Source organism: Taurulus bubalis (genome assembly GCF_910589615.1).
Source record: "Taurulus bubalis genome assembly, chromosome: 20".
NCBI classification, from domain to species: Eukaryota; Metazoa; Chordata; class Actinopteri; order Perciformes; family Cottidae; genus Taurulus; species Taurulus bubalis.
In genome coordinates, this window is record NC_136608.1 from 17,583,085 (window position 1) to 17,608,675 (window position 25,591).

Here is a 25,591-nt window from a genome sequence, read left to right on the forward strand (position 1 = left end):
TGTGTGTGTGTGTGTGTGTGTGCGTGTGTGTGTGTGTGTGTGTGTGTGTGTGTGTGTGTGTGTGTGCGTGCATGTATGAGCGTGAAAGTCAGCATGGCTTGTGTTTGTTCAGGGATTTTGGATTAAACCTCTATGGCAATTTCTAAGCAATGGTAACTAAAAAAAACAAGAAAGAGCAAAAAATAATAAGAAAAAAACACCAATACATAACAAACTCTTACGAAACAGCGATTAATATCCTTGTAGCGTTGTCAACCTATTCCCAAGCAAAATATTAAATTGAATTAAAATATTAGCCTTTTTATATCACCCAAAATATGGCGATCCATAGACTTTGCAAATATTGATATATAATATTGATATATAATATTGAAGTATGCAGCAATATGACTTAATGTTTCTTTGTAGCTTCGGAGGAGCAGATAAGAGTCTCCTGCTGAAAATGATGAGCCCGACATTTGCAATGAGGAGGTCATGACTACAGGGACAGGTAGAGAGGATAACAGAGGAAACAATATGAAATAAAGTTATATATTCTAAGAAAGAGCAGTGTATGACAGTACTTGATGAACCAGTATGCATTGTTTGCTCAGAAGTGTGTGTAGTAAAGGAGTAAATCACCACTATATAATACTCATGCAGAACAATGATAATGACATGACAATGACGGCCCCATGAGGTCTCACTCCACACACCTGGCCTACTGCCTCATGCATGTTAATGTGCACACAGAAGGAAATCCTCATGTCTATAAGCAACAGTTATAGATGCAGTGGCTGAAACCAGTGCACTGCTCAGGCGGTTACTGACGCTGTAGATGCTGTTGGTGCTATTCACCATGTAACTGTGTACTGTACTGTGAGTTGAACTGTAAACATTAGTTTAATATGCCTCTTTGTTGAAGAGTGGGATACGTTTCAAATGTTTTATTTATTTATTTCTGCTTTTGTTAATTTCTCAACCTATCCTTGTGGAATAGTGGAATATTTGTTGTTAACTTCTCATCTTAAGTGGATTATTATTGTGGTATTTAACCTTTACATTATTTGTTGGACCATGATATTAATAATAAAAAACTACAGGATAGTAAGAGCTGAACTGTTGCTTCATTTATCCAATTTCCATTCCCATGGAAAAAGTGGGCCGGTCTTGAGCCTGAAATTCCCGGCCCTGACTTTCACTGACATAAGTTTGGTGAGCACTTCTATGAAATGTAAAATAATGTTTCGGGGTGTTAATAAGCCCTGCAGTCGGTATCCGGCTGTGCAATCATCCATTTTCTGGACCCTGACCTTATTTCTTTCTGGGGATAAAAAAGTGTATCTCACAGCTTTCAGATGCATTTAAATCCTCTCAGCCAAGCAAAGAGCAGACACTCTTTATATATTGTATCTGCACAGGCTCAACTACAGTTATTGGCCCAACTGGCTTGAATGCAAACTTCTTGTGAATTAAACCTAAACTAGTTCACAAAGAAACTGTAGACAAACAAAAGCAAACATACTTCCCAGAACGACAGAGACTTCAGCGACCAGCAAAGAGTGCGAGAACCGACAATAAGGCAAACCGAGAGGAGACGGGTGAAGAGTGAAGGGCAGAATCTAATCATTATTACTTCCTTTCAGGTGTTCAGCGTCCAGCGTTGCTGACTGACCGTTCATGAAGTCCTGTTCAGGTATGTGAGGTAAAAGTGTTCAGAAGGTTTATTGTTCAAGCCCCATTTATTGTTTTCCTGTGAAACAGTAAACGATGATGGTGATACAAGAAGAGAGCAGCACTTCGAAACATGGAGAGACATTGTAAATTCAACAAAATTGTTTCCAGTGGCGGGCCGTGGATTTTTTTACCTGCGTCTTCAGTGCCGTCTGAGTCATAGTCCCATCAATAATCAATCAGAGGCCTGTGTGACATCACTAATAATCAATAATCGATCAGACGTGTGAGGATGTCGCTGCTGCAGCTTCCTGCCGAGCTGTGGCTGCAGGTGTTCAGCTTCCTGTCCTGGACGGACAAGCTGAAGGTGCGCTGCACCTGCGCCCACTTCAGGCAGCTGCTGGATAAGTCCCCCCCCCTCTGGCGAGGCTTCTGCGTGGTGCTGAGGGACTTCTCCCGGTACGACCCGGCCTTCTGGCGCAGCCTGGCCCTGAGGCGCGTGGACGTCATCGTGGTGCGCTCAGGTAAGAGGAAGCACCTGAAGCAGCTGGCCACCTGGCTGCCTGCTCTCGGGGCGCTGCGATTGGACGACTGGAGGGAAGGGGGCGTCGCTGAGCTGAAACTGTTCCACAGGATGCAGCGTCTGTCGGTCACTTCCTGTTCCGCACCTTTGAAGAACGTGGACTTCCTGTTTCCCCTGAGTCAGCAGCTGTTGCAGCTCAGACTGTGTAACGTGAAGCTCACCTGTCCCGCCGCTCACCTGTTGGCTGCTCTCAGTCAGCTGACTCGCCTCACCTCGCTGCAGCTGCACCACGACGGCAGTCTGAGAGTCCCGACAATCAGCGGCGTCCTGACTCACCTGCCGGAGTTGAAAAACCTGTCCTGGACCATGATTACCTACAAAACACTGTCACATGACTTCTTCAGCTCCGCCCACCTTACAGGTAAATATCACATTATCCAATCAGCAGGGTAATACACAGGTAATAACAGGTGTGATGACACAGGTAATAACAGGTGTGATGACAGGTAATGACAGGTGTGATGACACAGGTAACAACAGGTGTGATGACAGGTAACAACAGGTGTGATGACAGGTAACAACAGGTGTGATGACAGGTAATAACAGGTGTGATGGCACAGGTAATAACAGGTGTGATGACACAGGTAATAACAAGGTGTTATAACAGGTGTGATGACAGGTAATAACAGGTGTGATGACAGGTAATAACAAGGTGTTATAACAGGTGTGATGACACAGGTAATAACAGGTGTGATGACGGGTAATAACAAGGTGTTATAACAGGTGTGATGACACAGGTAATAGCAGGTGTGATGACGGGTAATAACAAGGTGTTATAACAGGTGTGATGACGGGTAACAACAGGTGTGATGACAGGTAATAACAGGTGTGATGGCACAGATAATAACAGGTGTGATGGCACAGATAATAACAGGAGTGATGGCACAGATAATAACAGGTGTGATGACGGGTAATAACAAGGTGTTATAACAGGTGTGATGACGGGTAATAACAAGGTGTTATAACAGGTGTGATGACGAGTAACAACAGGTGTGATGACAGGTAATAACAGGTGTGATGGCACAGACAATAACAGGTGTGATGGCACAGGTAATAACAGGAGTGATGGCACAGATAATAACAGGTGTGATGACACAGGTAATAACAGGTGTGATGACACAGGTAATAATTGGAGTGATGAATCAGTTAATAACAGCTTTGATGACAGGTAACAACGGGTGTGATGACACAGGTAATAACAGGTGTGATGACGGGTAATAACAAGGTGTTATAACAGGTGTAATGACGAGTAACAACAGGTGTGATGACAGGTAATAACAGGTGTGATGGCACAGATAATAACAGGTGTGATGGCACAGGTAATAACAGGAGTGATGGCACAGATAATAACAGGTGTGATGACACAGGTAATAACAGGTGTGATGACACAGGTAATAACAGGTGTGATGACACAGGTAATAATAGGAGTGATGAATCAGTTAATAACAGCTTTGATGACAGGTAACAACGGGTGTGATGACACAGGTAATAACAGGTGTGATGGCAGGTAATAACAGGTGTGATGACACAGGTAATAACAAGGTGTTATAGCAGGTGTGATGACAGGTTATAACAGGTGTGATGACAGGTAATAACAAGGTGTTATAACAGGTGTGATGACAGGTAACAACTGGTGTGATGACAGGTAATAACAGGTGTGATGACACAGGTAATAACAAGTGTGATGACACAGGTAATAACAAGTGTGATGACAAATAACAACAGATGTGATGACAGGTAATAACAAGGTGTTATAACAGGTGTGATGACGGGCAACAACAGGTGTGATGACAGGTAATAACAGGTGTGATGACACAGGTAATAACAAGTGTGATGACATAGGTAATAACAGGTGTGATGACAAATAATAACAGATGTGATGACACAGGTAATAACAGGTGTGATAACACAGGTAAAAACAAGTGTGATGACACAGGTAATAGCAGGTGTGATGACAAATAATAACAGATGTGATGACACAGGTAATAACAGGTGTGATGACAGATAATAACAGGAGTGATGAATCAGGTAATAACAGGTGTAATGACAGGTGTGTCCACACCACATATATGGGGTAATATAAGGTGTTTGTCTTGAAGCAGGTGGCGGCGCTCTGCAGCTGTCTGACCTCCAGTTGTTAAACTACGACGCTGTGGTGACACAGGAAGTTCTTCAGCCTTTGTCCCGCCTCCAGAGCCTGTCAATCTTCCACCTGTACTCCGTACCTGGTCCCATCTGTCACCTGCAGACATGGCTGACGTCACTGCCGCAGCTTCTCAGCCTCAGCGTGCACGGTGAGGGTCAACTTATTATTAATAATATTACTATATATATATTCTTTTTTTCGTCATGACCTGACTCTGTTTCTCCAAAAGGAGGCCATCCTCTGGCAGTGTACGCTGACTTCCTGCCATCCTCCCTCCTCAGTCTGACTCTCTGTGTGGATCTGCAGCCTGAAGACCTGCAGGTGGTCTCACGCAGAGCTCCTCACCTGGAACACCTGCACCTGGAACCCTGGAGCTCCTCTTCCAGCCTCGTTAGACTCCTCCCACAGCTGTTCCCTCACTTGAGGACACTCCGGATCCGGTAGGTTCCTGACACCTCATGACCTCTGACCTCAACAACTTGATATCCGTAACTACCTGCTGGTTCCTGTATCTACCTGCTGGTCTCTATATCTACCTGCTGGTCTCTATATCTACCTGCTGGTCTCTATATCTACCTGCTGGTCCCTGTATCTACCTGCTGGTTCCTGTATCTACCTGCTGGTCCCTGTATGCTGGTCCTTGTATCTACCTGCTGGTCTCTATATCTACCTGCTGGTCCCTGTATGCTGGTCTCTATATCTACCTGCTGGTCCCTGTATCTAACTGCTGGTTCCTGTATCTACCTGCTGGTCTCTATATCTACCTGCTGGTCCCTGTATGCTGGTCTCTATATCTACCTGATGGTCCCTGTATCTACCTGCTGGTTCCTGTATCTACCTGCTGGTCCCTGTATGCTGGTCTCTATATCTACCTGCTGGTCTACCTGTACCTGTTTTGTGTTTCAGACATCACCACCTGTCAGACAATGACTTCCTGCTTCTGCAACAGCTTCAGCATCTCGTCACTCTGGAGGTTCTGGATTCTTTCTACAAACCAGACCCAACCGACCCGAGCTGGGTCGTCCACCAGCCGAGTCCTCGTCTGCTGCAACTGATCTCAGACCTGCAGGAACTGACCAATCACAGAGTGCGAGTCATCACTAGCTCACACAGAGAGCCACTCTCCTGCCAGTGCGTCTGACCGATCAGAGAGGCTCCACCGATCAGAGAGGCTCCACCGATCAGAGAGGCTCCACCGATCAGAGAGGCTCCATCGATCAGAGAGGCTCCACCGATCAGAGAGGCTCCATCGATCAGAGAGGCTCCACCGATCAGAGAGGCTCCACCGATCAGAGAGGCTCCACCGATCAGAAAACAAATGGGAGGATTAATTGGAACCCTGATCACACCACAACCTGAAAAACAGGGTTACCCACAAAGTTCTCTCCGGATCAGGATCAACCTGCTGCTCAGCCGCCAAGTCGCTGCGGGACACAGACAAAAGAGAGTTGGGTCATAAGCCAAACCTCATCTGTGTGCCTCTCCACGGCACATCGCCCGGGTAACTGTTTTACTGCTGTAAAAACACCAGGGAACGACTGCGCATTCTCATCAGGTATCTTTGGAACCGAGGGAAAGGACGTTCCTATAGGAGGCGGCGGACCGTCAGAACCACACCCGGGTACCAGCCAGGTCGCTTCCCAGAAGGATATGGGTTTGGGATTCTTCATTGATGATTCTTTCTCTTTTAAACCTCACATTCAGCACCTTCTGAAGAAGTTGAAGGTCTTCTTTTGACGCTAAAAAGAGACTTGTTGCTGCTACCTTCATGTCTGTGATTGATGATGGTGATGTTTTAGCCATGCATGCATCTTCTCAATGTCTTCACCATGTGGATACTGTCTACCATGGAGCACTGAGGTTCATAACACGCCTTAAGGCCCTTACTCACCATTGCTCCCTGTATGCTAGGGTTGGTTTGCCTGCATTGTCCATCCGGAGACTAAATCATTGGCATGTCGTTATTTATAAAGCAATTCTTAATGTACTTCCATCTTATCTGTGCGAGTTAATTTATCAGAAACATGCTGGAAGCTGCCGTCTTCGCTCTGTGACACATGCACAAGGCCGACTCTTGCTATCTGTCCCCAACGTCCGTCTGGAAATGGGAAAAAGGGGTTTTAGGTTTGCTGGTCCTGCAGCTTGGAATTTCAGACTGACTTGGGTCTCCGGGAGCCGGTCTCTTTAGGTGCTTTTAAAAATAGATTGAAAGAGTTGGAGGAAGGTTCATCTGGTTGTAGATGTGTTTGACTGGATGTTCACCTGTGTGAACTAGGATATGACTTTTTTTGACGTTTTGCTCATGCTGTGATCTAAAAATGTTCTGTCACTGTTTTATGTTGTATGTCTGAAACTTAGTTTAAAGTGCAATGGGACAGGCAGTATATTTAAACCCATCCCCCGCATGAGAAGGTACTCCCCGGTCTTAGTTTCCTGAGAAAACCCTTTGTACTGCGGCTTGAACTCAACCGACGATCACAAGCGTCTTCTAGAACCTCAGAGGCAACGTTTAGTCTGATATACAAACTGATGGATGGAACCGCTTATTGATCATATTCCTACATTTGAAGAACTCTGTGCTGAATTCTGCTTGTGAGTTGCATCAGAAACTTTATTTTATTGTGTAACGAGATCCAGCAGCAGATCCCTTCATACGTCGTCCTCACTGACTGCATCTTCAGGTTAAATGTGTACTTTTTCTTGAAATCTGCATTATTATCATAATTATCCACAAACCCCTGCAAACAGAAGAATTGACAGAAAATGGTAAATAACTTAATTGTTATTGTACTAATGATAATCACCATATCTCCTTGTCACTGAGTGTGATATGAACAAAAACAACAATGACACACTTCCTGTAAAATAAATTAATAATCTTTATTTCCATTTTCTTGTTTGTACAACAAACTAAAATAAGTCAGAAATTCTAAATAAAACGTGGCACTGAATGCCCTTTTCAGGATCCAGTCACTCATATTTAACATAATATATAAATTATTCGACACGCTTCTTCCTGTGAACAAAAATATAACAATAAAGAATTTGACAAGCTTTTCTTGTGTATTTTTGGACTCTATGCGGTTTAACGCCTCTAAACCGCATGAAGAGCTTAGAGCTAAACCCGTTAACCGCCCACCGGAGACAGAGCGCTTCAGTAGGCGCGGCCGAAGCGCTCGTTGACCTTGAGGACCGGCAGCTGGAGGGCGAGGCCGATGAGCAGGAACTGCCTGGGCCCCGTCAGCCGGACCAGCTCCATCCTCAGCCGGCCGTCGGGCTCCTGGAGGCGCAACAGGAAGTGCTCGCCGCCGTAGTCGGGGGACAGCGGCCGCGCCGCCGCAACGACGGAGACGCAGGAGCTGACGCACCAGAAGGGCTTCTGGAACTCGTCCAGCAGCGTCAGCGACAGGAAGCAGCAGTTCTGGAGAGAGACGACTTCATCTTACACTTCATCATCATCATCTTACACTTCATCATCATCATCATCTTACACTTCATCATCATCATCATCATCTTACACTTCATCACGTCGTCTTGTTGCACATGAACACATCAGAGCAACTGAGGAGCAGCGGGCAAATGTTCTTCTTCTGGTGTGTGTGTGTGTGTGTGTGTGTGTGTGTGTGTGTGTGTGTGTTCTTCTTCTGTGGTGTGTGTGTGTTCTTCTTCTGTGGTGTGTTCTTCTGTGGTGTTTGTGTTGTGGTCTTCTTTGCATTGTGGCATGTTTTTCATCTGTGGTGTGTGCATTGTGTTCTTCTTCTGTGGTGTGCTGCATTGTGTTCTTCTTCTGTGGTGTGTGCATTGTGTTCTTCTTCTGTGGTGTGTGCATTGTGTTCTTCTTCTGTGGTGTGTGCATTGTGTTCTTCTTCTGTGGTGTGTGCATTGTGTTCTTCTTCTGTGGCGTGTGCATTGTGTTATGTTTTTCTTCTGTGGCGTGTGCATTGTGTTGTGTTCTTCTTCTGTGGTGGATGTACCTCCACGGAGCCGTCCAGGCCCCCGCTGCTCCAGGGCAGCGTGATGCTGCCGGACAGAGAGCGGTGCTGGGCCAGGTTGTTGGTGTGGATGACCCTCAGCTCCAGCAGGCCGTCCTGCACTGGGACACCACGTCTTTAGCTCATTCATCCTAAAGTCACACCTCACTTCTAGAAATTAAGATGATAAGTTGTAATTCTCAAAGAAATGTGTGATAGAAAAAAAATGTAATCAAAATCTTTAAAAAAAAAATATATATATATATATATATATATATATATATATATATATATATAATAACTAATCAGATTACTTATTTTTTATATCAGAACCTACAGCAAATTGTATTAACCTCTTTTTTTTCTGGGCACTCATATGTGCATTTTCAACAGAACAGTCCTTGACATTTAAATAAACATAATCAAATAAATAGTAAATAATCTTTCCTTCAATTTGATGTAATTTCCACAATTTAACTTCGTAAAAAGATTGTGTGAAACCAGCCAGAGTAAATTAAGTAATCAGATAAACTGTTAGATAAGATTACCTGTTAACCAGGCTACCTGTTAACCAGGCTACCTGTTACCTGTTAACCAGGCTACCTGTTACCTGTTAGCCAGGCTACCTGTTAGCCAGGCTACCTGTTACCTGTTAACCAGGCTACCTGTTACCTGTTAACCAGGCTACCTGTTAGCCAGGCTACCTGTTACCTGTTAACCAGGCTACCTGTTACCTGTTAACCAGGCTACCTGTTAGCCAGGCTAACTGTTACCTGTTAGCCAGGCTACCTGTTACCTGTTAACCAGGCTACCTGTTACCTGTTAACCAGGCTACCTGTTACCTGTTAGCCAGGCTGCCTGTTAGCCAGGCTACCTGTTACCTGTTAGCCAGGCTACCTGTTAGCCAGGCTACCTGTTACCTGTTAACCAGGCTACCTGTTACCTGTTAGCCAGGCTACCTGTTAGCCAGGCTACCTGTTACCTGTTAGCCAGGCTACCTGTTAGCCAGGCTACCTGTGTGGCAGCGCAGCTGGGGGAAGGTCCTGGACATGATCTTGGTGGCGCTGTTGTGCAGGACGAGGTGCAGCGAGTAGCCTTGCAGACCGGACTCAGGGTCCGAGTGATCCATGTATGGAAGGTCCTCGGGTTCAGAGTATGGGCTGCAGGAAGGGACAAACATAGTGGATTAAAGCAAAGCTCGTGAACCGAGTCTTTGAGATGAATTCAATAGATTTACTCAAATCTGTTAACAGCAATTTAAGTCCTTACATGAAAATGCTTTGTACTGTTTTGTCATAATAAATAATGAAGAAAAAATACATCTTTAATATATACTACAAAAAATATACAAACAAAAAAGTAAGATTTATAAAAATAATAATTTAAGTGCTCAATGTATTACTTTTATAAATATAATGTGCACTTCAATAATTTTCAAAAAAAGCATTTTTATTTGATTAAAACATCATTGAACTAATTCCCATAAATAAATCACAGGACATGCAACACTTAATGAACATAATTATTATTACAAATTATTGGCAATTTCCTTTAAAAAAAAACTAGAGCTGCGGTGGCGTGTTGTGGCCAGCAGAGGGAGCTGTTAACATGAACTCACCAGACTGGAGAGCCCAGCAGGCTTCTCTCCACCAGCTGGTGGAAGTGCAGCGACACCATGACGAAGGCCACGGAGTCTTCACACTGCTCACAACACAGTTTTACATGAACAACATCATGATCAGGATCAATATGTTAATATATTGATCCTAAACATGATCAATATATTCATAAACTTGCCTCCCAGGTGCCGATGGTGACGCCGGGCTGGAAACTCCTCAACCTGACGCCGCCGTCTGTGTCAAAGAGCCGGCCGGGCTGAGAGTTCACGTCCAGCTGGAAGACCAGGGAGCGCCAGCCGGGCCTGAGGAGGAGGAGGAGGAAGAAGAGGAAGAGGAAGAGGAAGAGGAGGAGGAGGAGGAGGAGGAGGAGAAGAAGAAGAAGGCGCTATTATAATACTCACGTTTTATGACAGTAAAAGAATCACAGAAACTAAGTCTTTAAACAATCAAAAGTTAATTAATATAATTTTTTACTTTGTTATCATAATATACTTTTTTTCTTCTTCATAAAAACCCATTATCATTTAGCTTCAGCCAGTACTCATTTTCACTGAGCAGAGCCTGAACGCATCATCATGTACCTGAAGTGAACCTCCGCGGGTTCTCTGTTAGCGGTGCTGCTAACGTTACTAGCTCTCCTCCTGTTGGTTCTCCATTAGCGGTGCTGCTAACGTTACTAGCTCTCCTCCTGTTGGTTCTCCATTAGCGGTACTGCTAACATTACTAGCTCTCCTCATGTTGGTTCTCCATTAGCGGTACTGCTAACGTTACTAGCTCTCCTCATGTTGGTTCTCCGTTAGCGGTGCTGCTAACGTTACTAGCTCTCCTCCTGTTGGTTCTCTGTTAGCGGTGCTGCTAACGTTACTAGCTCTCCTCCTGTTGGTTCTCCATTAGCGGTACTGCTAACATTACTAGCTCTCCTCATGTTGGTTCTCCATTAGCGGTACTGCTAACATTACTAGCTCTCCTCATGTTGGTTCTCCGTTAGCGGTACTGCTAACATTACTAGCTCTCCTCATGTTGGTTCTCCATTAGCGGTGCTGCTAACGTTACTAGCTCTCCTCATGTTGGTTCTCCGTTAGCGGTGCTGCTAACGTTACTAGCTCTCCTCCTGTTGGTTCTCTGTTAGCGGTGCTGCTAACGTTACTAGCTCTCCTCCTGTTGGTCTAAACACTGATTGGTTCTTTACAAAGTCACATGATTAGAGACCAGAGAAACATCCGTGACGTCCTGGTCACATGACGTCCTGGTCACATGACCTACTGGGAACTGGAGCGTTTCTCACCTCCCGGCTTCGGGGCTCCTCTGCGTCTCCTTGCGGACGGCGTGCAGCGAGAGGGTTCTGATCTGCTGGTATCCGATCACGCGTCCTCCCCTGAAGTGGACGATCACGGAGGACTCGAAGAAGTCGGCTCGGCTTGGCTCCATCGTGACCTTAAAGCCCGGACCGCCACACACCGTCAGCTCCCAGCTCACGCTCAGGTTCCTGGGAAGAAGTACCCCCAGATATCTCTAATGTTCCGTGTTTCATCTGGATTTAAAAACAATTGTGGAATTATTAGTGTCCATTAATATGCTGGTTTTATTCACAATGAATCATTTGAGAAAATGTGAGAAAAAAGTTCCAGCTGTCGTCTTAGTAAGAAGCTTAGTAACATTTTATTTTCTCTGTTCATCTGGAGAAACTGGAACCAGTATGCTTTAAATAAATAAAAACTTAATTGACAGCAGACTCCACCATAAAACTCACTTTCACAATGTTTTTCCATTATGGCATCACTTCATATTTCCTCTTTATAGAGATTTTTTATGTTTTTTGTATCATCGTTACAACTTTAAATTGAAGCTTATTTAACTGCTTTTGTTTGCGCTATTTATATATAATATACATGTATAAAAATCTAAAGATATATAAATCTGTGTATATATATATATATATATATATTTAAAAAATATAAATATATATTTTAAAAAAAAATACATATAATATAAAAATATAAATGTATATATCAAATGCAAAAATATATTTATACATATAAAAAAAAAATATATATAAATATATATTTAAAAAAATATATATATATATATATATATATATATATATATATATATATATATATAAAAAACCTCACCTTGACTTGATGGGAAATTTGAACAGCACTTTGTGTTGAAGTTTGAAAAGGAGTTGGTGGAGTTCTGTCTAAAAGGTGTAAAAGTCTAAAAGGTGTAAAAGGTGTAAAAGGTGTAAAAGTCTAAAATGTGTAAAAGTCTAAAAGGTGTAAAGGTGTAGAAGATGTAAAAGGTGTAGAAGATGTAAAGGTGTAGAAGATGTAAAAGGTGTAGAAGATGTAAAGGTGTAAAGGTGTAGAAGATGTAAAGGTGTAAAGGTGTAGAAGATGTAAAAGGTGTAAAGGTGTAAAGGTGTAGAAGATGTAAAAGGTGTAAAGGTGTAGAAGATGTAAAGGTGTAGAAGATGTAAAAGGTGTAAAGGTGTAGAAGATGTAAAAGGTGTAGAAGATGTAAAAGGTGTAGAAGATGTAAAGGTGTAGAAGATGTAAAAGGTGTAAAAGATGTAAAAGGTGTAGAAGATGTAAAAGATGTAAAGGTGTAGAAGATGTAAAGGTGTAGAAGATGTAAAAGGTGTAGAAGATGTAAAAGGTGTAGAAGATGTAAAGGTGTAAAGGTGTAGAAGATGTAAAGGTGTAGAAGATGTAAAAGGTGTAAAGGTGTAGAAGATGTAAAAGGTGTAGAAGATGTAAAAGGTGTGAAGGTGTAGAAGATGTAAAAGGTGTAGAAGATGTAAAAGGTGTAAAGGTGTAGAAGATGTAAAGGTGTAGAAGATGTAAAAGATGTAAAGGTGTAGAAGATGTAAAAGGTGTAAAGGTGTAGAAGATGTAAAAGGTGTAAAGGTGTAGAAGATGTAAAAGGTGTAGAAGATGTAAAAGGTGTAAAGGTGTAGAAGATGTAAAAGGTGTAGAAGATGTAAAGCTGTAAAGGTGTAGAAGGTGTAAAGGTGTAAAGGTGTAGAAGATGTAAAAGGTGTAGAAGATGTAAAGGTGTAAAGGTGTAGAAGATGTAAAGGTGTAGAAGATGTAAAAGGTGTAAAGGTGTAGAAGATGTAAAAGGTGTAGAAGATGTAAAAGGTGTAAAGGTGTAGAAGATGTAAAAGGTGTAGAAGATGTAAAAGGTGTAAAGGTGTAGAAGATGTAAAGGTGTAGAAGATGTAAAAGATGCAAAGGTGTAGAAGATGTAAAAGGTGTAAAGGTGTAGAAGATGTAAAAGGTGTAAAGGTGTAGAAGATGTAAAAGGTGTAGAAGATGTAAAAGGTGTAAAGGTGTAGAAGATGTAAAAGGTGTAGAAGATGTAAAGCTGTAAAGGTGTAGAAGGTGTAAAGGTGTAAAGGTGTAGAAGATGTAAAAGGTGTAGAAGATGTAAAGGTGTAGAAGATGTAAAGGTGTAAAGGTGTAGAAGATGTAAAAGGTGTAGAAGATGTAAAGGTGTAGAAGATGTAAAAGATGTAAAGGTGTAGAAGATGTAAAAGGTGTAAAGGTGTAGAAGATGTAAAAGGTGTAGAAGATGTAAAAGGTGTAGAAGATGTAAAAGGTGTAAAGGTGTAGAAGATGTAAAAGGTGTAAAGGTGTAGAAGATGTAAAAGGTGTAGAAGATGTAAAAGGTGTAAAGGTGTAGAAGATGTAAAAGGTGTAGAAGATGTAAAAGGTGTAAAGGTGTAGAAGATGTAAAGGTGTAAAGGTGTAGAAGATGTAAAAGATGTAAAGGTGTAGAAGATGTAAAAGGTGTAAAGGTGTAGAAGATGTAAAAGGTGTAAAGGTGTAGAAGATGTAAAAGGTGTAGAAGATGTAAAAGGTGTAAAGGTGTAGAAGATGTAAAAGGTGTAGAAGATGTAAAGGTGTAAAGGTGTAGAAGGTGTAAAGGTGTAAAGGTGTAGAAGATGTAAAAGGTGTAGAAGATGTAAAGGTGTAAAGGTGTAGAAGATGTAAAAGGTGTAGAAGATGTAAAGGTGTAAAGGTGTAGAAGGTGTAAAGGTGTAGAAGATGTAAAAGATGTAAAGGTGTAGAAGATGTAAAAGGTGTAGAAGATGTAAAAGGTGTAAAGGTGTAAAAGGTGTAGAAGATGTAAAAGGTGTAGAAGATGTAAAGGTGTAGTGTAGAAGATGTAAAAGGTGTAAAAGATGTAAAAGGTGTAGAAGATGTAAAAGGTGTAGAAGATGTAAAGGTGTAGTGTAGAAGATGTAAAAGGTGTAAAAGATGTAAAAGGTGTAGAAGATGTAAAAGGTGTAGAAGATGTAAAAGGTGTAAAGGTGTAGAAGATGTAAAAGGTGTAGAAGATGTAAAAGGTGTAAAGGTGTAGAAGATGTAAAAGGTGTAGAAGATGTAAAGGTGTAAAGGTGTAGAAGGTGTAAAGGTGTAAAGGTGTAGAAGATGTAAAAGGTGTAGAAGATGTAAAGGTGTAGAAGATGTAAAGGTGTAAAGGTGTAGAAGATGTAAAAGGTGTAGAAGATGTAAAGGTGTAAAGGTGTAGAAGGTGTAAAGGTGTAGAAGATGTAAAAGATGTAAAGGTGTAGAAGATGTAAAAGGTGTAAAGGTGTAGAAGATGTAAAAGGTGTAGAAGATGTAAAAGGTGTAGAAGATGTAAAAGGTGTAGAAGATGTAAAAGGTGTAGAAGATGTAAAAGGTGTAGTGTAGAAGATGTAAAAGGTGTAAAAGATGTAAAAGGTGTAGAAGATGTAAAAGGTGTAGAAGATGTAAAAGGTGTAGAAGATGTAAAAGGTGTAGAAGATGTAAAGGTGTAGTGTAGAAGATGTAAAAGGTGTAAAAGATGTAAAGGTGTAGAAGATGTAAAAGGTGTAGTGTAGAAGATGTAAAGGTGTAGAAGATGTAAAAGGTGTAGTGTAGAAGATGTAAAGGTGTAGAAGATGTAAAAGGTGTAGTGTAGAAGATGTAAAGGTGTAGAAGATGTAAAAGGTGTAAAAGATGTAAAAGGTGTAAAAGATGTAAAGGTGTAGAAGATGTAAAGGTGTAGTGTAGAAGATGTAAAGGTGTAGAAGATGTAAAAGGTGTAGTGTAGAAGATGTAAAGGTGTAGAAGATGTAAAAGGTGTAAAAGATGTAAAAGGTGTAAAAGATGTAAAGGTGTAGAAGATGTAAAGGTGTAGTGTAGAAGATGTAAAGGTGTAGAAGATGTAAAAGGTGTAGTGTAGAAGATGTAAAAGGTGTAAAAGATGTAAAGGTGTAGAAGATGTAAAAGGTGTAGTGTAGAAGATGTAAAGGTGTAGAAGATGTAAAAGGTGTAGTGTAGAAGATGTAAAGGTGTAGAAGATGTAAAAGGTGTAGTGTAGAAGATGTAAAGGTGTAGAAGATGTAAAAGGTGTAGAAGATGTAAAAGGTGTAAAAGATGTAAAGGTGTAGAAGATGTAAAGGTGTAGTGTAGAAGTCGTACTTCAGGGTCCACTCCGTCCTGTGCGGTAACCCGGTGTGCGGGCTGACGTCTCTCTTCTCTCTCCTCCAATTGTTCACATCCTGTCCAGTCACAGTCCTGAAGTACATCTTCCTCCAGTAGCCCGCCGCCCGATCCTCCTCCTCGTCCTCCTCGTCCTCTTCGTCCTCTTCCTCTTCCAGCGCCTCATCATCCGCCGGCGACTTCGGCCTCCAAGTTCGACTCCCAAAGTCTGACACGTACATCTTCTGCCAGAGGACCCTAGAGGGGATGAAGAAAAGTACGACTCTCAGTGTAGTGAAGCTAGTTTACAGTCATTATTATTCTATTACGTTATAGCATAAAAATATACTTCAGTCTGCAGCTGCTTCACAGTCTAAGCTCGTTGACGTCGTTAAAGAAGCCGAACACGGTCTGCTTCACAGGAAAAAGAGCCCACTTCATAATAAAAGCCCTCTAGCTGCTTCACAGCAGCTCCGTCCTGCACTACGAGTGCTTCAGCAGCTTCACAGTAAAAGTCCTTCAGCAGCTTCACAGTAAACGCTCTGACCTTTCTAGACATTTTCTTAACCTGTTCAGCTACTTCACAGTAAAAACCCTACAGCAACTTCACAGTAAAAACCCTACAGCAACTTCACAGTAAAAACCCTACAGCAACTTCACAGTAAAAACCCTGCAGCAACTTCACAGTAAAAACCCTACAGCAACTTCACAGTAAAAACCCTACAGCAACTTCACAGTAAAAACCCTGCAGCAACTTCAAAGTAAAAAACCTACAGCAACTTCATAGTAAAAACCCTGCAGCAACTTCACAGTAAAAACCCTACAGCAACTTCATAGTAAAAACCCTGCAGCAACTTCACAGTAAAAACCCTGCAGCAACTTCACAGTAAAAACCCTACAGCAACTTCATAGTAAAAACCCTGCAGCAACTTCACAGTAAAAACCCTGCAGCAACTTCACAGTAAAAACCCTACAGCAACTTCATAGTAAAAACCCTGCAGCAACTTCACAGTAAAAACCCTGCAGCAACTTCACAGTAAAAACCCTACAGCAACTTCACAGTAAAAACCCTACAGCAACTTCACAGTAAAAACGCTGCAGCAACTTCACAGTAAAAACCCTACCGCAACCTCATAGTAAAATCCCTGCAGCAACTTCACAGTAAAAACCCTACAGCAACTTCACAGTAAAAACCCTACAGCAACCTCATAATAAAAACCCTCTAGCAGCTTCACAGTAAAAACGGGGGAAAGTGACACCATATGATCTGAATTAGCTATAAAAAAGAAAGAGTACAAGCGTTGCCGGTTGTGCCCTTTTGTCAAAGCGCGTTGCCGGTTGTGCCCTTTGGTTAAAGCGCGTTGCCGGTTGTGCCCTTTGGTCAAAGCGCGTTGCCGGTTGTGCCCTTTGGTCAAAGCGCGTTGCCGGGGTCAGACGTACTCGTCGGCGGCGAGCCGGTGGAAGACTTTGCTGACGTGGCCGATGCAGGACAGCGAGGACGCGTCCAGGTGAGACAGGATCTGCAGCAGAATCTCAGCCGGCAGCCTGAGGACCAAGAAACAAGAATTACACAACAAAACACGGTGAGTGTCAAAATGATTGGAAGACATTTAATATACATAGAATTATTGTTTTGCATTCAGTCTTTAAAAAGTCAGAAAATCTGTGGTGGTAAAAGAACTCATGGAAGAATTATCATGTAAACAAACTATTTGTATCCCTAAAAAAAATGTTTGGGGGCAATAACAAATATTTATATTGATTTAAGTGCATCTGAATTTCAACAGAGTAATGTTCTAGTTGTTTCATAAGGTTCACCACAATTTGACACATTTTATTTTCTACTTATGTCATGTTTCTGCAGAGTTTTACATCAATAAATGTTTACTTTCCAAAGTAAAACCACTTTCATAACTTTCAACATGGACATGAACTATATATGATGACAATAACTTCAGCCCCCCCAAAAAAAATAATATGTTGAGAATGCTCGCATCACATTATATTTCTTAATTCTGTGTAAATGTTGTTTGTTTTTTTTAAACTTACTTTTCCATTAAGTTTTCTTCAGATGGAGAATTTACCATTTGAAGACAACCTGCTTCATATTTCTTTATTGTCGGTTCTGGCCAACTGGAATACACATTAAAACAACATGTTTTATAAAGGATAAGCATAAATACTACATTGTATTCTTCTTTAAAATGTAATAAGTCCTCGCTGCGGCTCTCACCTGAGGCCGGTCCCTCCAGCCACTGGCCGCCGTCTCCCCGGAGCCGTGGTGCCGCAGCCCGGGTTGCGGTTCCTCCTCAAACCCTCCAAGAAACTCGCAAAAAACTCCCCCCTTCCAGCCGCCATCTTGGATCTTCTCGAAGAGACCGCCAGAAACGACGGCTTCCGGTCCGGTTTTATTTTCACAATAAAATACCTCATTGGGTCAGCGCAGCCACACCGCTAGATGGCAGTCTAGTTTTGTCAATTTCTATCACTTCTTAATTTATCCATTAAATTAACATTATTTATGTATCTAAAGTACCTATTTTTCTGGAATTTTCTGGAATTCTCCTTCTATTATTGAAGGTTCCAGTGATTAAAAGACTTCCTAATTTACAGGATAGTTAATTGCTGAATATATTTAGAAAAGTATTTTGTCCCTGTTATCAACCTTTTTTTAATTTTTGTATTAAGGAACCAGTTTTTTTAATTATTTAGTAGACACTGGAGATTGCAAATATTACAACAAATATAATTGAAAACCTTTTTTATGTATTATTTTTAATGCAAACCCTGATCCTGGGTTTTTTTCTGGGTAATTCTCAGTAAACATTTAAAAAGAAGGTGCGGTCATGTTCTGTGCTCGATGCTGTTGTTATTTCTGCTGGTGTGCATATGTACATGTTACATAAGTCCATCTGTAATTTAACTAAAAGCCGTGAAACCCGAGAACACGTTAGTGTCAACACAGCAGCGACAGCGAGAACCAGTTCCCTTGTCTCTGATGTAAACCATGCTGTTGGTCTCCAAGCAGCCAAATAAACAACCACACTGTGTGTAAGTGATGATGTCATCACATGGGACATACTGCAGATGAGCATCATGTTCTGCAACAGGTGGCGAGTAGCATGGTCTTTTTGGTAATGTGGTGAGAAGAATCTTTATCGTTGTTTGATTAATACAGCATGATGTTCATTTAGTACATTATGGTCATTTAGAGTCAGACAGACCATAAAGCAGGGGACGCTTTAGGGGCGGGGCTACAAGGTCATTGACAGGTCTCTCATTCAAAGTATGGTAACGTCTGTTCATTGTTTGCTCAAAATAAAAAACATGGTGACGCCGGACAAATTCCAAGATGGCAACAACTAAATCGTAGTTTTTTTTTTGTTCCGTGGCTAAAGAGGCAGATGTTTCCCTCAGGAGGAGGAGACCAAACACAGATAAAGAGAGAGATGTTTCCCTCAGGAGGAGGAGACCAAACACAGATAAAGAGAGAGATGTTTCCTTCAGGAGGAGGAGACCAAACACAGATAAAGAGAGAGATGTTTCCCTCAGGAGGAGGAGACCAAACACGGATAAAGAGAGAGATGTTTCCCTCAGGAGGAGGAGACCAAACACAGATAAAGAGAGAGATGTTTCCCTCAGGAGGAGGAGACCAAACACGGATAAAGAGAGAGATGTTTCCTTCAGGAGGAGGAGACCAAACACAGATAAAGAGAGAGATGTTTACCTCAGGAGGAGGAGACCAAACACAGATAAAGAGAGAGATGTTTCCTTCAGGAGGAGGAGACCAAACACGGATAAAGAGAGAATATTGGACACACATTCATCGGGTGACACACGAGACACAACAGAATTAAAGTGGCTTTAATTAATTAATATCAAATATATTTGTATGCCGTTATTTATTTAGTTGTTTTTAGTGTTGTGTAACCTGCATTCAGTTTTGATTACATGATTTCTATCAATAAGCCTTCTTAAAGTTTTCTTCATTTATTTATCTTTGTATTGATTAAAATAAGACTATTGATCTACTTCATTGTCGTTGCAGCACAAGAAACAGACGGCAGAGGGCGGACACTGATAAGGAACAATAATACTAAAGGAATGGATTAAAGAAATTAAATTAAAAAAGATTGACACAGTATACACAACCATATACATGAGTAGTGCTTATTGAGATTGTTCAGGAGTCACTGTGCTGCCGCATGCAGTAGTACACGTTACAATACATGATTATATTATAGTATTTGTTTATTTGTTTATTATTTTAATCCCCATGAGCCATAACCAAAGTAGTAATACTCTTGCTGGGCTCCACAGAAGTAAACATTGCATCATAATGTAAAACAAAAATGATGCAATTAAACATCCTACAGAAAAACAAACAAGCAAACTACTAAAAAAACATAAAAATACTACCGTAGTACAGTATACAACAGTGCTAGATTATGCTGTATACTATACTACACTGTATTATACTTGCACTAAACTGTACTTTACCATTCTCTAGAATACAATAGTACTATACTAACTGCACTATACTATACAGTAATATACAGTATTATACTGTATACTAATCTGTATTATACTCTATACTATACTTACCATCCTGTAGAATACAATAGTACTATACTATACTAACTGTACTATACAATACAATACAACAGTAATATATTATACTGTATACTATATTATAGAATAGTACTATACTATAGTATTATATACCTTATTGTTATTGTACTATATTATAGTGCTAGACTATACTAGTATAGATTATACTTGTACTACTTGTACTATAGCAATAATAGAAGAAGAAGAAGAAGAAGAAGAAGAAGAAGAAGAAGAAGAAGAAGAAGAAGAAGAAGAAGAAGAAGAAGAAGAAGAAGGAGGAGGAGGAGGAGGAGGAGGAAGAGGAAGGGTGGATTGGATTAGAGGAGGAGGAGCAGGAGGAGGAAGAGGAGGAGCTGCAGATGGAGGAAGAGGAGGCGGCCCGTCCCCGTCGCTCTGTGTCCAGAGGAGAGGAGCGGCCGCCATGTTAACCAAGAAGCCCGGAACCTCGGTCCTCCCAACGGGTGAGCACAGCCTCTGTAGCCGGCCTGAGGGCGCCTGAGCCCGGCCTGTGTGTCGGGGACGCACCGCTGGTGCTCCCCTCCCCTCGCGTCTCGGTACCTCCCGTTTCATTCGGCCTTAATCTAAACGTAATAACGCAGAAAAACAAAAGAAAAACACCCCGAGGAAACGACTGAAGGCTCCTTCTTCTCCTGCACATTACACCGCGTTTGACCGTGTTTGTGTTTTTATCGTAATGTCGGAACTGAGAGCGAATGAAGCCAAACGGCTGTGGGTTATTTATACCTCCGAGCTCCAGACGAAGTGACAGCAACAGTAGCGACGGCTGCGTGTGTTATTATCCATCTATAACGCATTACAATCCGTGTGTTATTACCCATCTATAACGCATTACAATCCGTGTGTTATTACCCATCTATAACGCATTACAATCCGTGTGTTATTACCCATCTATAACGCATTACAATCCGTGTGTTATTACCCATCTATAACGCATTACAATCCGTGTTGTTACCCATCTATAACGCATTACAATCCGTGTGTTATTACCCATCTATAACGCATTACAATCCGTGTGTTATTACCCATCTATAACGCATTACAATCTGTGTTGTTACCCATCTATAACGCATTATAATCCGTGTGTTATTACCCATCTATAACGCATTATAATCCGTGTGTTATTACCCATCTATAACCCATTACAATCCGTGTGTTATTACCCATCTGTAACGCATTATAATCCGTGTGTTATTACCTATCTGTAATGCATTATAATCTGTGTGTTATTACCCATCTATAACACACTACAATCCGTGTTGTTACTCATCTATAACGCATTATAATCCGTGTGTTATTACCCATCTATAACGCATTATTATCCGTGTGTTATTACCAATCTATAACGCATTATTATCTGTGTGTTATTACCCATCTATAATGCATTACAATCCGTGTTATTACCCATCTATAACGCATTATAATCTGTGTGTTATTACCTATCTAAAACGCATTATAATCTGTGTTATTACCCATCTATAACGCATTACAATCTGTGTGTTATAACCCATCTATAACGCATTATAATCCGTGTGTTATTACCCATCTATAACGCATTACAATCCGTGTGTTATTACCTATCTAAAACGCATTATAATCTGTGTGTTATAACCCATCTATAACGCATTACAATCTGTGTGTTATTACCAATCTATAACGCATTATAATCTGTGTGTTATTACCCATCTATAACACATTATAATCTGTGTGTTATTACCTATCTATAACGCATTAGTAACCTGTTAGACTGCGATGGCTTTAGGGGCTCTGCGTGAAGTGGGACACGGTTTTAGGACCGGTTCTGGTATCTGGTGGTTGGTACTGGTATACTTGGTGGTTATTGGTGTTTTTTGGTGGTACTCGGAGGTTGATGTCAGTAGTATTTGTTAGTGGTTTTCGGTGGTAGTTAGTGTTTTCACCGTTTCTGGGTGAATACAGCTTCGGTTCAGTTCAGTCAGAGGTCAGTCGGTTTGTATTTTGGGGTTTTTAAATTCAATATGCTGCTTTTATTACAGCTGTCAGCTCTTAAAAACGCCTCGTCTTTAATGTAGTAGCTTGACCACACATGCTCCGTGCTGTTAGGGAGCTATTATTAGTGAACTATGGCCATTTAGAGTCAAATAGACCATAAAGCGAGGTGCGCCTTAGGGCGGGGCTACAAGGTGATTGACAGGTCGACACCAGAGACGTATACAACGTCTACGTCACTCATCCTCAGTCCAGATGTGGTCACTTCCTGTTCACTGGTTGCTGACAAAAACAAGATGGCGACGACCGCGATCCAAGAAACAAAACAAAACAAAACCACAAAATGGACAACATTGAGATCTTGTCCATATATCGTATGATGAGTCGATACCGTAATTATTGTGACGAAAAGCAATAAAGTGCAAAGTAATATACAGAATACACAGTAATATATAGATGCAGAACGCAGTGTAAGCAGCCCAGGTGTGATGTGGTGTTTACACCACAGGTCAGATGCACAGCTATGGACGAGTAGAGACCCTTTGCATTGTGGACGTTGCCGTCACACATTTCGCGGGATACGTGAAGCCGTCGCAGTGGAAAGACGTTTGTCTTCCGCCTCGAGGGGGGAAACGTCTCCGGGGCGGATCTGAACTCTGAGGCACGTCGACAAAAACGCTGGAAACGGTTTCAGGTGCAGCGTCTCGGCGTGAGCGAGGACCGGAGCGTTTGTTTGAACTCCCGCTTTTGTTTCGCCGGATTATTCTGCAAAAACGCCAGAGGACGTACAAACAAAATGAACTGTGGAGAATCAAAAGATTCATAGATTCAAAAGATTCAAAAGGCCGTGAACTGCAACGACCAGGAGGGATCGTTATTATCTGGAAACTCATATTCATGGCCTCCTTAATTACCTTTATTTAAGAAAGAAGTAAAGTAGTAAATGAAATATAAAGAAACAAAGGTTGAATATCCCGTAAACTATTTGATTTGGCTGCAAAATATTCCCTCAAATGTAGATATATAAGACTTCCTGTTTCTAAACGTTGTCACTTTGAGCACATTCCTTTCCCCCTGAACCGTGACATGAATGTGTTTTACGATCACGCACCTCCAGAGGTCGCCTGGAGGTCACGTGACATCCAGAGGTCGCCTGGAGGTCACGTGACCTCCAGAGGTCGTCTGGAGGTCACGTGACCACTCGTCCACACAGACAAAAGTCGTATTTATTGAGACGCTTGTCTGAAGCTAACAGGATAGTCTGGGTTTGTTTATTTATGCGTTATTGCAGCTCACAGAGGATTCGGTCTCATGTTTGCAGATGTTAGCGCGATTAGCTCGCCAGTATACTCGCGCTGCAGTGGATATGCAGTATTGTGTGTATTTATGGATCAAGTCTGCTTCTCCTCCTTCCACTTTACTGCATGCATTCATCTCATTGGTGGCTTCATAAGCAGTTCATTAGTGGTTTCATCTGCAGCCGGAGCTTCTCCTCCCGTTGGCTGCGTGTTGACAGTTTTCGCTGCTTCATGCGGAAGAGTTCACTTTTGTTTCTTTGTCCCAGTTTCATACGATAAAGCTTCCATTTGACGTATTAATGTTGACGTTATAGTGAATATATCACCCAAACACAGCCAGGCTGAAATGAACACAAAACAAATAACGAGTAAAAGATATTGAGTATATTTTTAGTATATTTACTGCTGATGTTTTATGCAAACGATAATAAGGAAGTAGAAGGAAAACATTCCGTTTTTTGACAGTTCACACAGATTTCAGAACGGTTGAAATATTTTTTTGTTGCGGTGGTAAAAGAAGCTGTTTTTTTTCTTTAAACCTTGCTATAAATAATAGTTTTTTATAATTATTATATTTATAGACTCATTAAATCTTAATCTGCAGGTCAGACTTCTCTAGTATTATATTTACTTCCTGCTGATTGTTGGATGGTCTGTCTGGAAATTGTAAATATTATCATCAGGACCCTTATCCGTTAATATGCTAACATTAGCTTCTTTGGCTAGGCGGCAGCCATAGACTGCATGTTAGACGTAGAAGTCACCCATTCGGTTTTGAAGCCTTCAGTTCGGTGATTTCACCGTCGCCATCTTGTTTTTTTTGCAACCAGTGAACAGGAAGTGACCATATATGGACTGAGGAGGAGTGACATAGAGACCTGTATACATCTCTGGTTTCGACCTGTCAATCACCTTGTAGCCCCGCCCCTAAAGCATCCCCTGCTTTATGGTCTGTCTGACTCTAAATGACCATCATGTACTAAATGAACATCATGCTGTATTGAAGAAGACTTGAAACTAGAGATTGAGACATAAACTCATGTTTACAATGTTTACTGAGGGAATACATCAAGAGAAGTAGAGTCATTTATATAGACTTCTATACAACCAGAGGAGTCACCCCCTGGTGGTCAGGAGAGAGAATGCAGCTTTAACACATGAAGCATAGACTTCTATACAACCAGAGGAGTCGATCAGGAGAGAGAATGCTGCTTTAACACATGAAGCATAGACTTCTATACAACCAGAGGAGTCGATCAGGAGAGAGAATGCTGCTTTAACACATGAAGCATAGACTTCTATACAACCAGAGGAGTCGATCAGGAGAGAGAATCATCTTTTCTAGCAGGCTGGAAGCGGTGACCAGCTTTTCCTCTGACATCTTTGTGAAACCCACGTTTGGTAACGTTCCCTGACTCTGGGGGTCTGCACCTGTCCTGTAGGCGAGGTTGTGTTGCTCCGAGGCCTTCAGCTCTGCGTTTGTGTCCCCCTGCATGTGTGCGGTCACGTTGCTGCAGGTTTTTTATTTTGTCCCCACTCGTCCTGTCGAGCAGCATGCCGGGCGTTGCTCGCCGGCGCTCTGGCATTTCCAGCTCGGTGTCAAGTTCACATTCAGCGCGCCGCTGTTCCACCCGGGACGCTGCATGTGCTCTCAGTACGCGCTCAGGGTACTTTCTCATGTACTGTACGCTGCAGTCGTACAGTGTCGTTAAACACCACAGAGCCGGCTTGAGTTACAGCAACACTGGATCTCATCTGGACAAAATGACACACAAAAATAAGATGTTTACCGTCGGTGACGCCGCCAAATTATTATTATTTTAAATAACTATTATAATAATGATTATACAAATAAAGAAGAGGGTTAAATATACATAAAAATGGAGCCTATAAAACGTAGATTTGTATCTGCATCAGCTGATTTGTTTGTGATCAACCAGCAGATGACAGTTTAAATGTGTTAAATGTGCTTCGTTATTGTGAATATTTTAGGTAAACTGATAATTTCTGAGCTTTGAAGAGAACGCTGATTGACACATTTTCATAAAATAATCGTTATTTGTTGAGACCAGACTTTAAAAGTGGGAGCTAATTGATGATTTTCACATTGATGTGATGTAAAAATGTGCTTTTACTTATTATTTATTATTATTATATATATCTAAGTTTCTGATGATATAGACATTGCGATACAAAATAACCTTTTCATGTGTTTTTCCCGTTCCTTTTATGTTTCTTCTCCAGTGAGAATGAAGTTACCAAAAGAGA

General features: G+C 41.5%; 3 protein-coding genes across 3 annotated transcripts in view; 2 read left to right on the forward strand and 1 right to left on the reverse strand.

Annotated features, from left to right (window-relative positions):
* Nucleotides 1-1,945: 1,945 nt before the first annotated feature.
* On the forward strand, nucleotides 1,946-5,620 carry LOC306752593 (uncharacterized protein; the record flags this gene model as incomplete). Its single annotated transcript, XM_079236373.1, has 4 exons — nucleotides 1,946-2,597; nucleotides 4,339-4,530; nucleotides 4,612-4,822; nucleotides 5,289-5,620. The coding sequence occupies 4 exons, from the start codon at nucleotides 1,946-1,948 to the stop codon at nucleotides 5,521-5,523; spliced, it is 1,290 nt and encodes a 429-aa protein (XP_079092499.1). The 3' UTR covers nucleotides 5,524-5,620.
* LOC306752594 (F-box only protein 15-like) lies at nucleotides 5,618-17,786 on the reverse strand (the record flags this gene model as incomplete). Its single annotated transcript, XM_079236374.1, has 10 exons — nucleotides 5,618-7,803; nucleotides 8,357-8,489; nucleotides 9,352-9,513; nucleotides 9,972-10,054; nucleotides 10,151-10,274; nucleotides 11,258-11,458; nucleotides 15,429-15,686; nucleotides 16,869-16,973; nucleotides 17,478-17,561; nucleotides 17,662-17,786. 10 exons carry the CDS (start codon nucleotides 17,784-17,786, stop codon nucleotides 7,537-7,539), a joined length of 1,542 nt encoding a protein of 513 aa, XP_079092500.1. The 3' UTR covers nucleotides 5,618-7,536.
* A 2,612-nt stretch (nucleotides 17,787-20,398) lies between these two features.
* dyrk2 (dual-specificity tyrosine-(Y)-phosphorylation regulated kinase 2) overlaps nucleotides 20,399-25,591 on the forward strand; it is a gene marked incomplete at its 5' end in the record, with an annotated part of 13,475 nt that continues 8,282 nt past the window's right edge. The window contains 2 exon segments of the mRNA XM_079235736.1: nucleotides 20,399-20,419; nucleotides 20,422-20,500. Coding sequence (XP_079091862.1) covers nucleotides 20,399-20,419; nucleotides 20,422-20,500 — 100 coding nt within the window.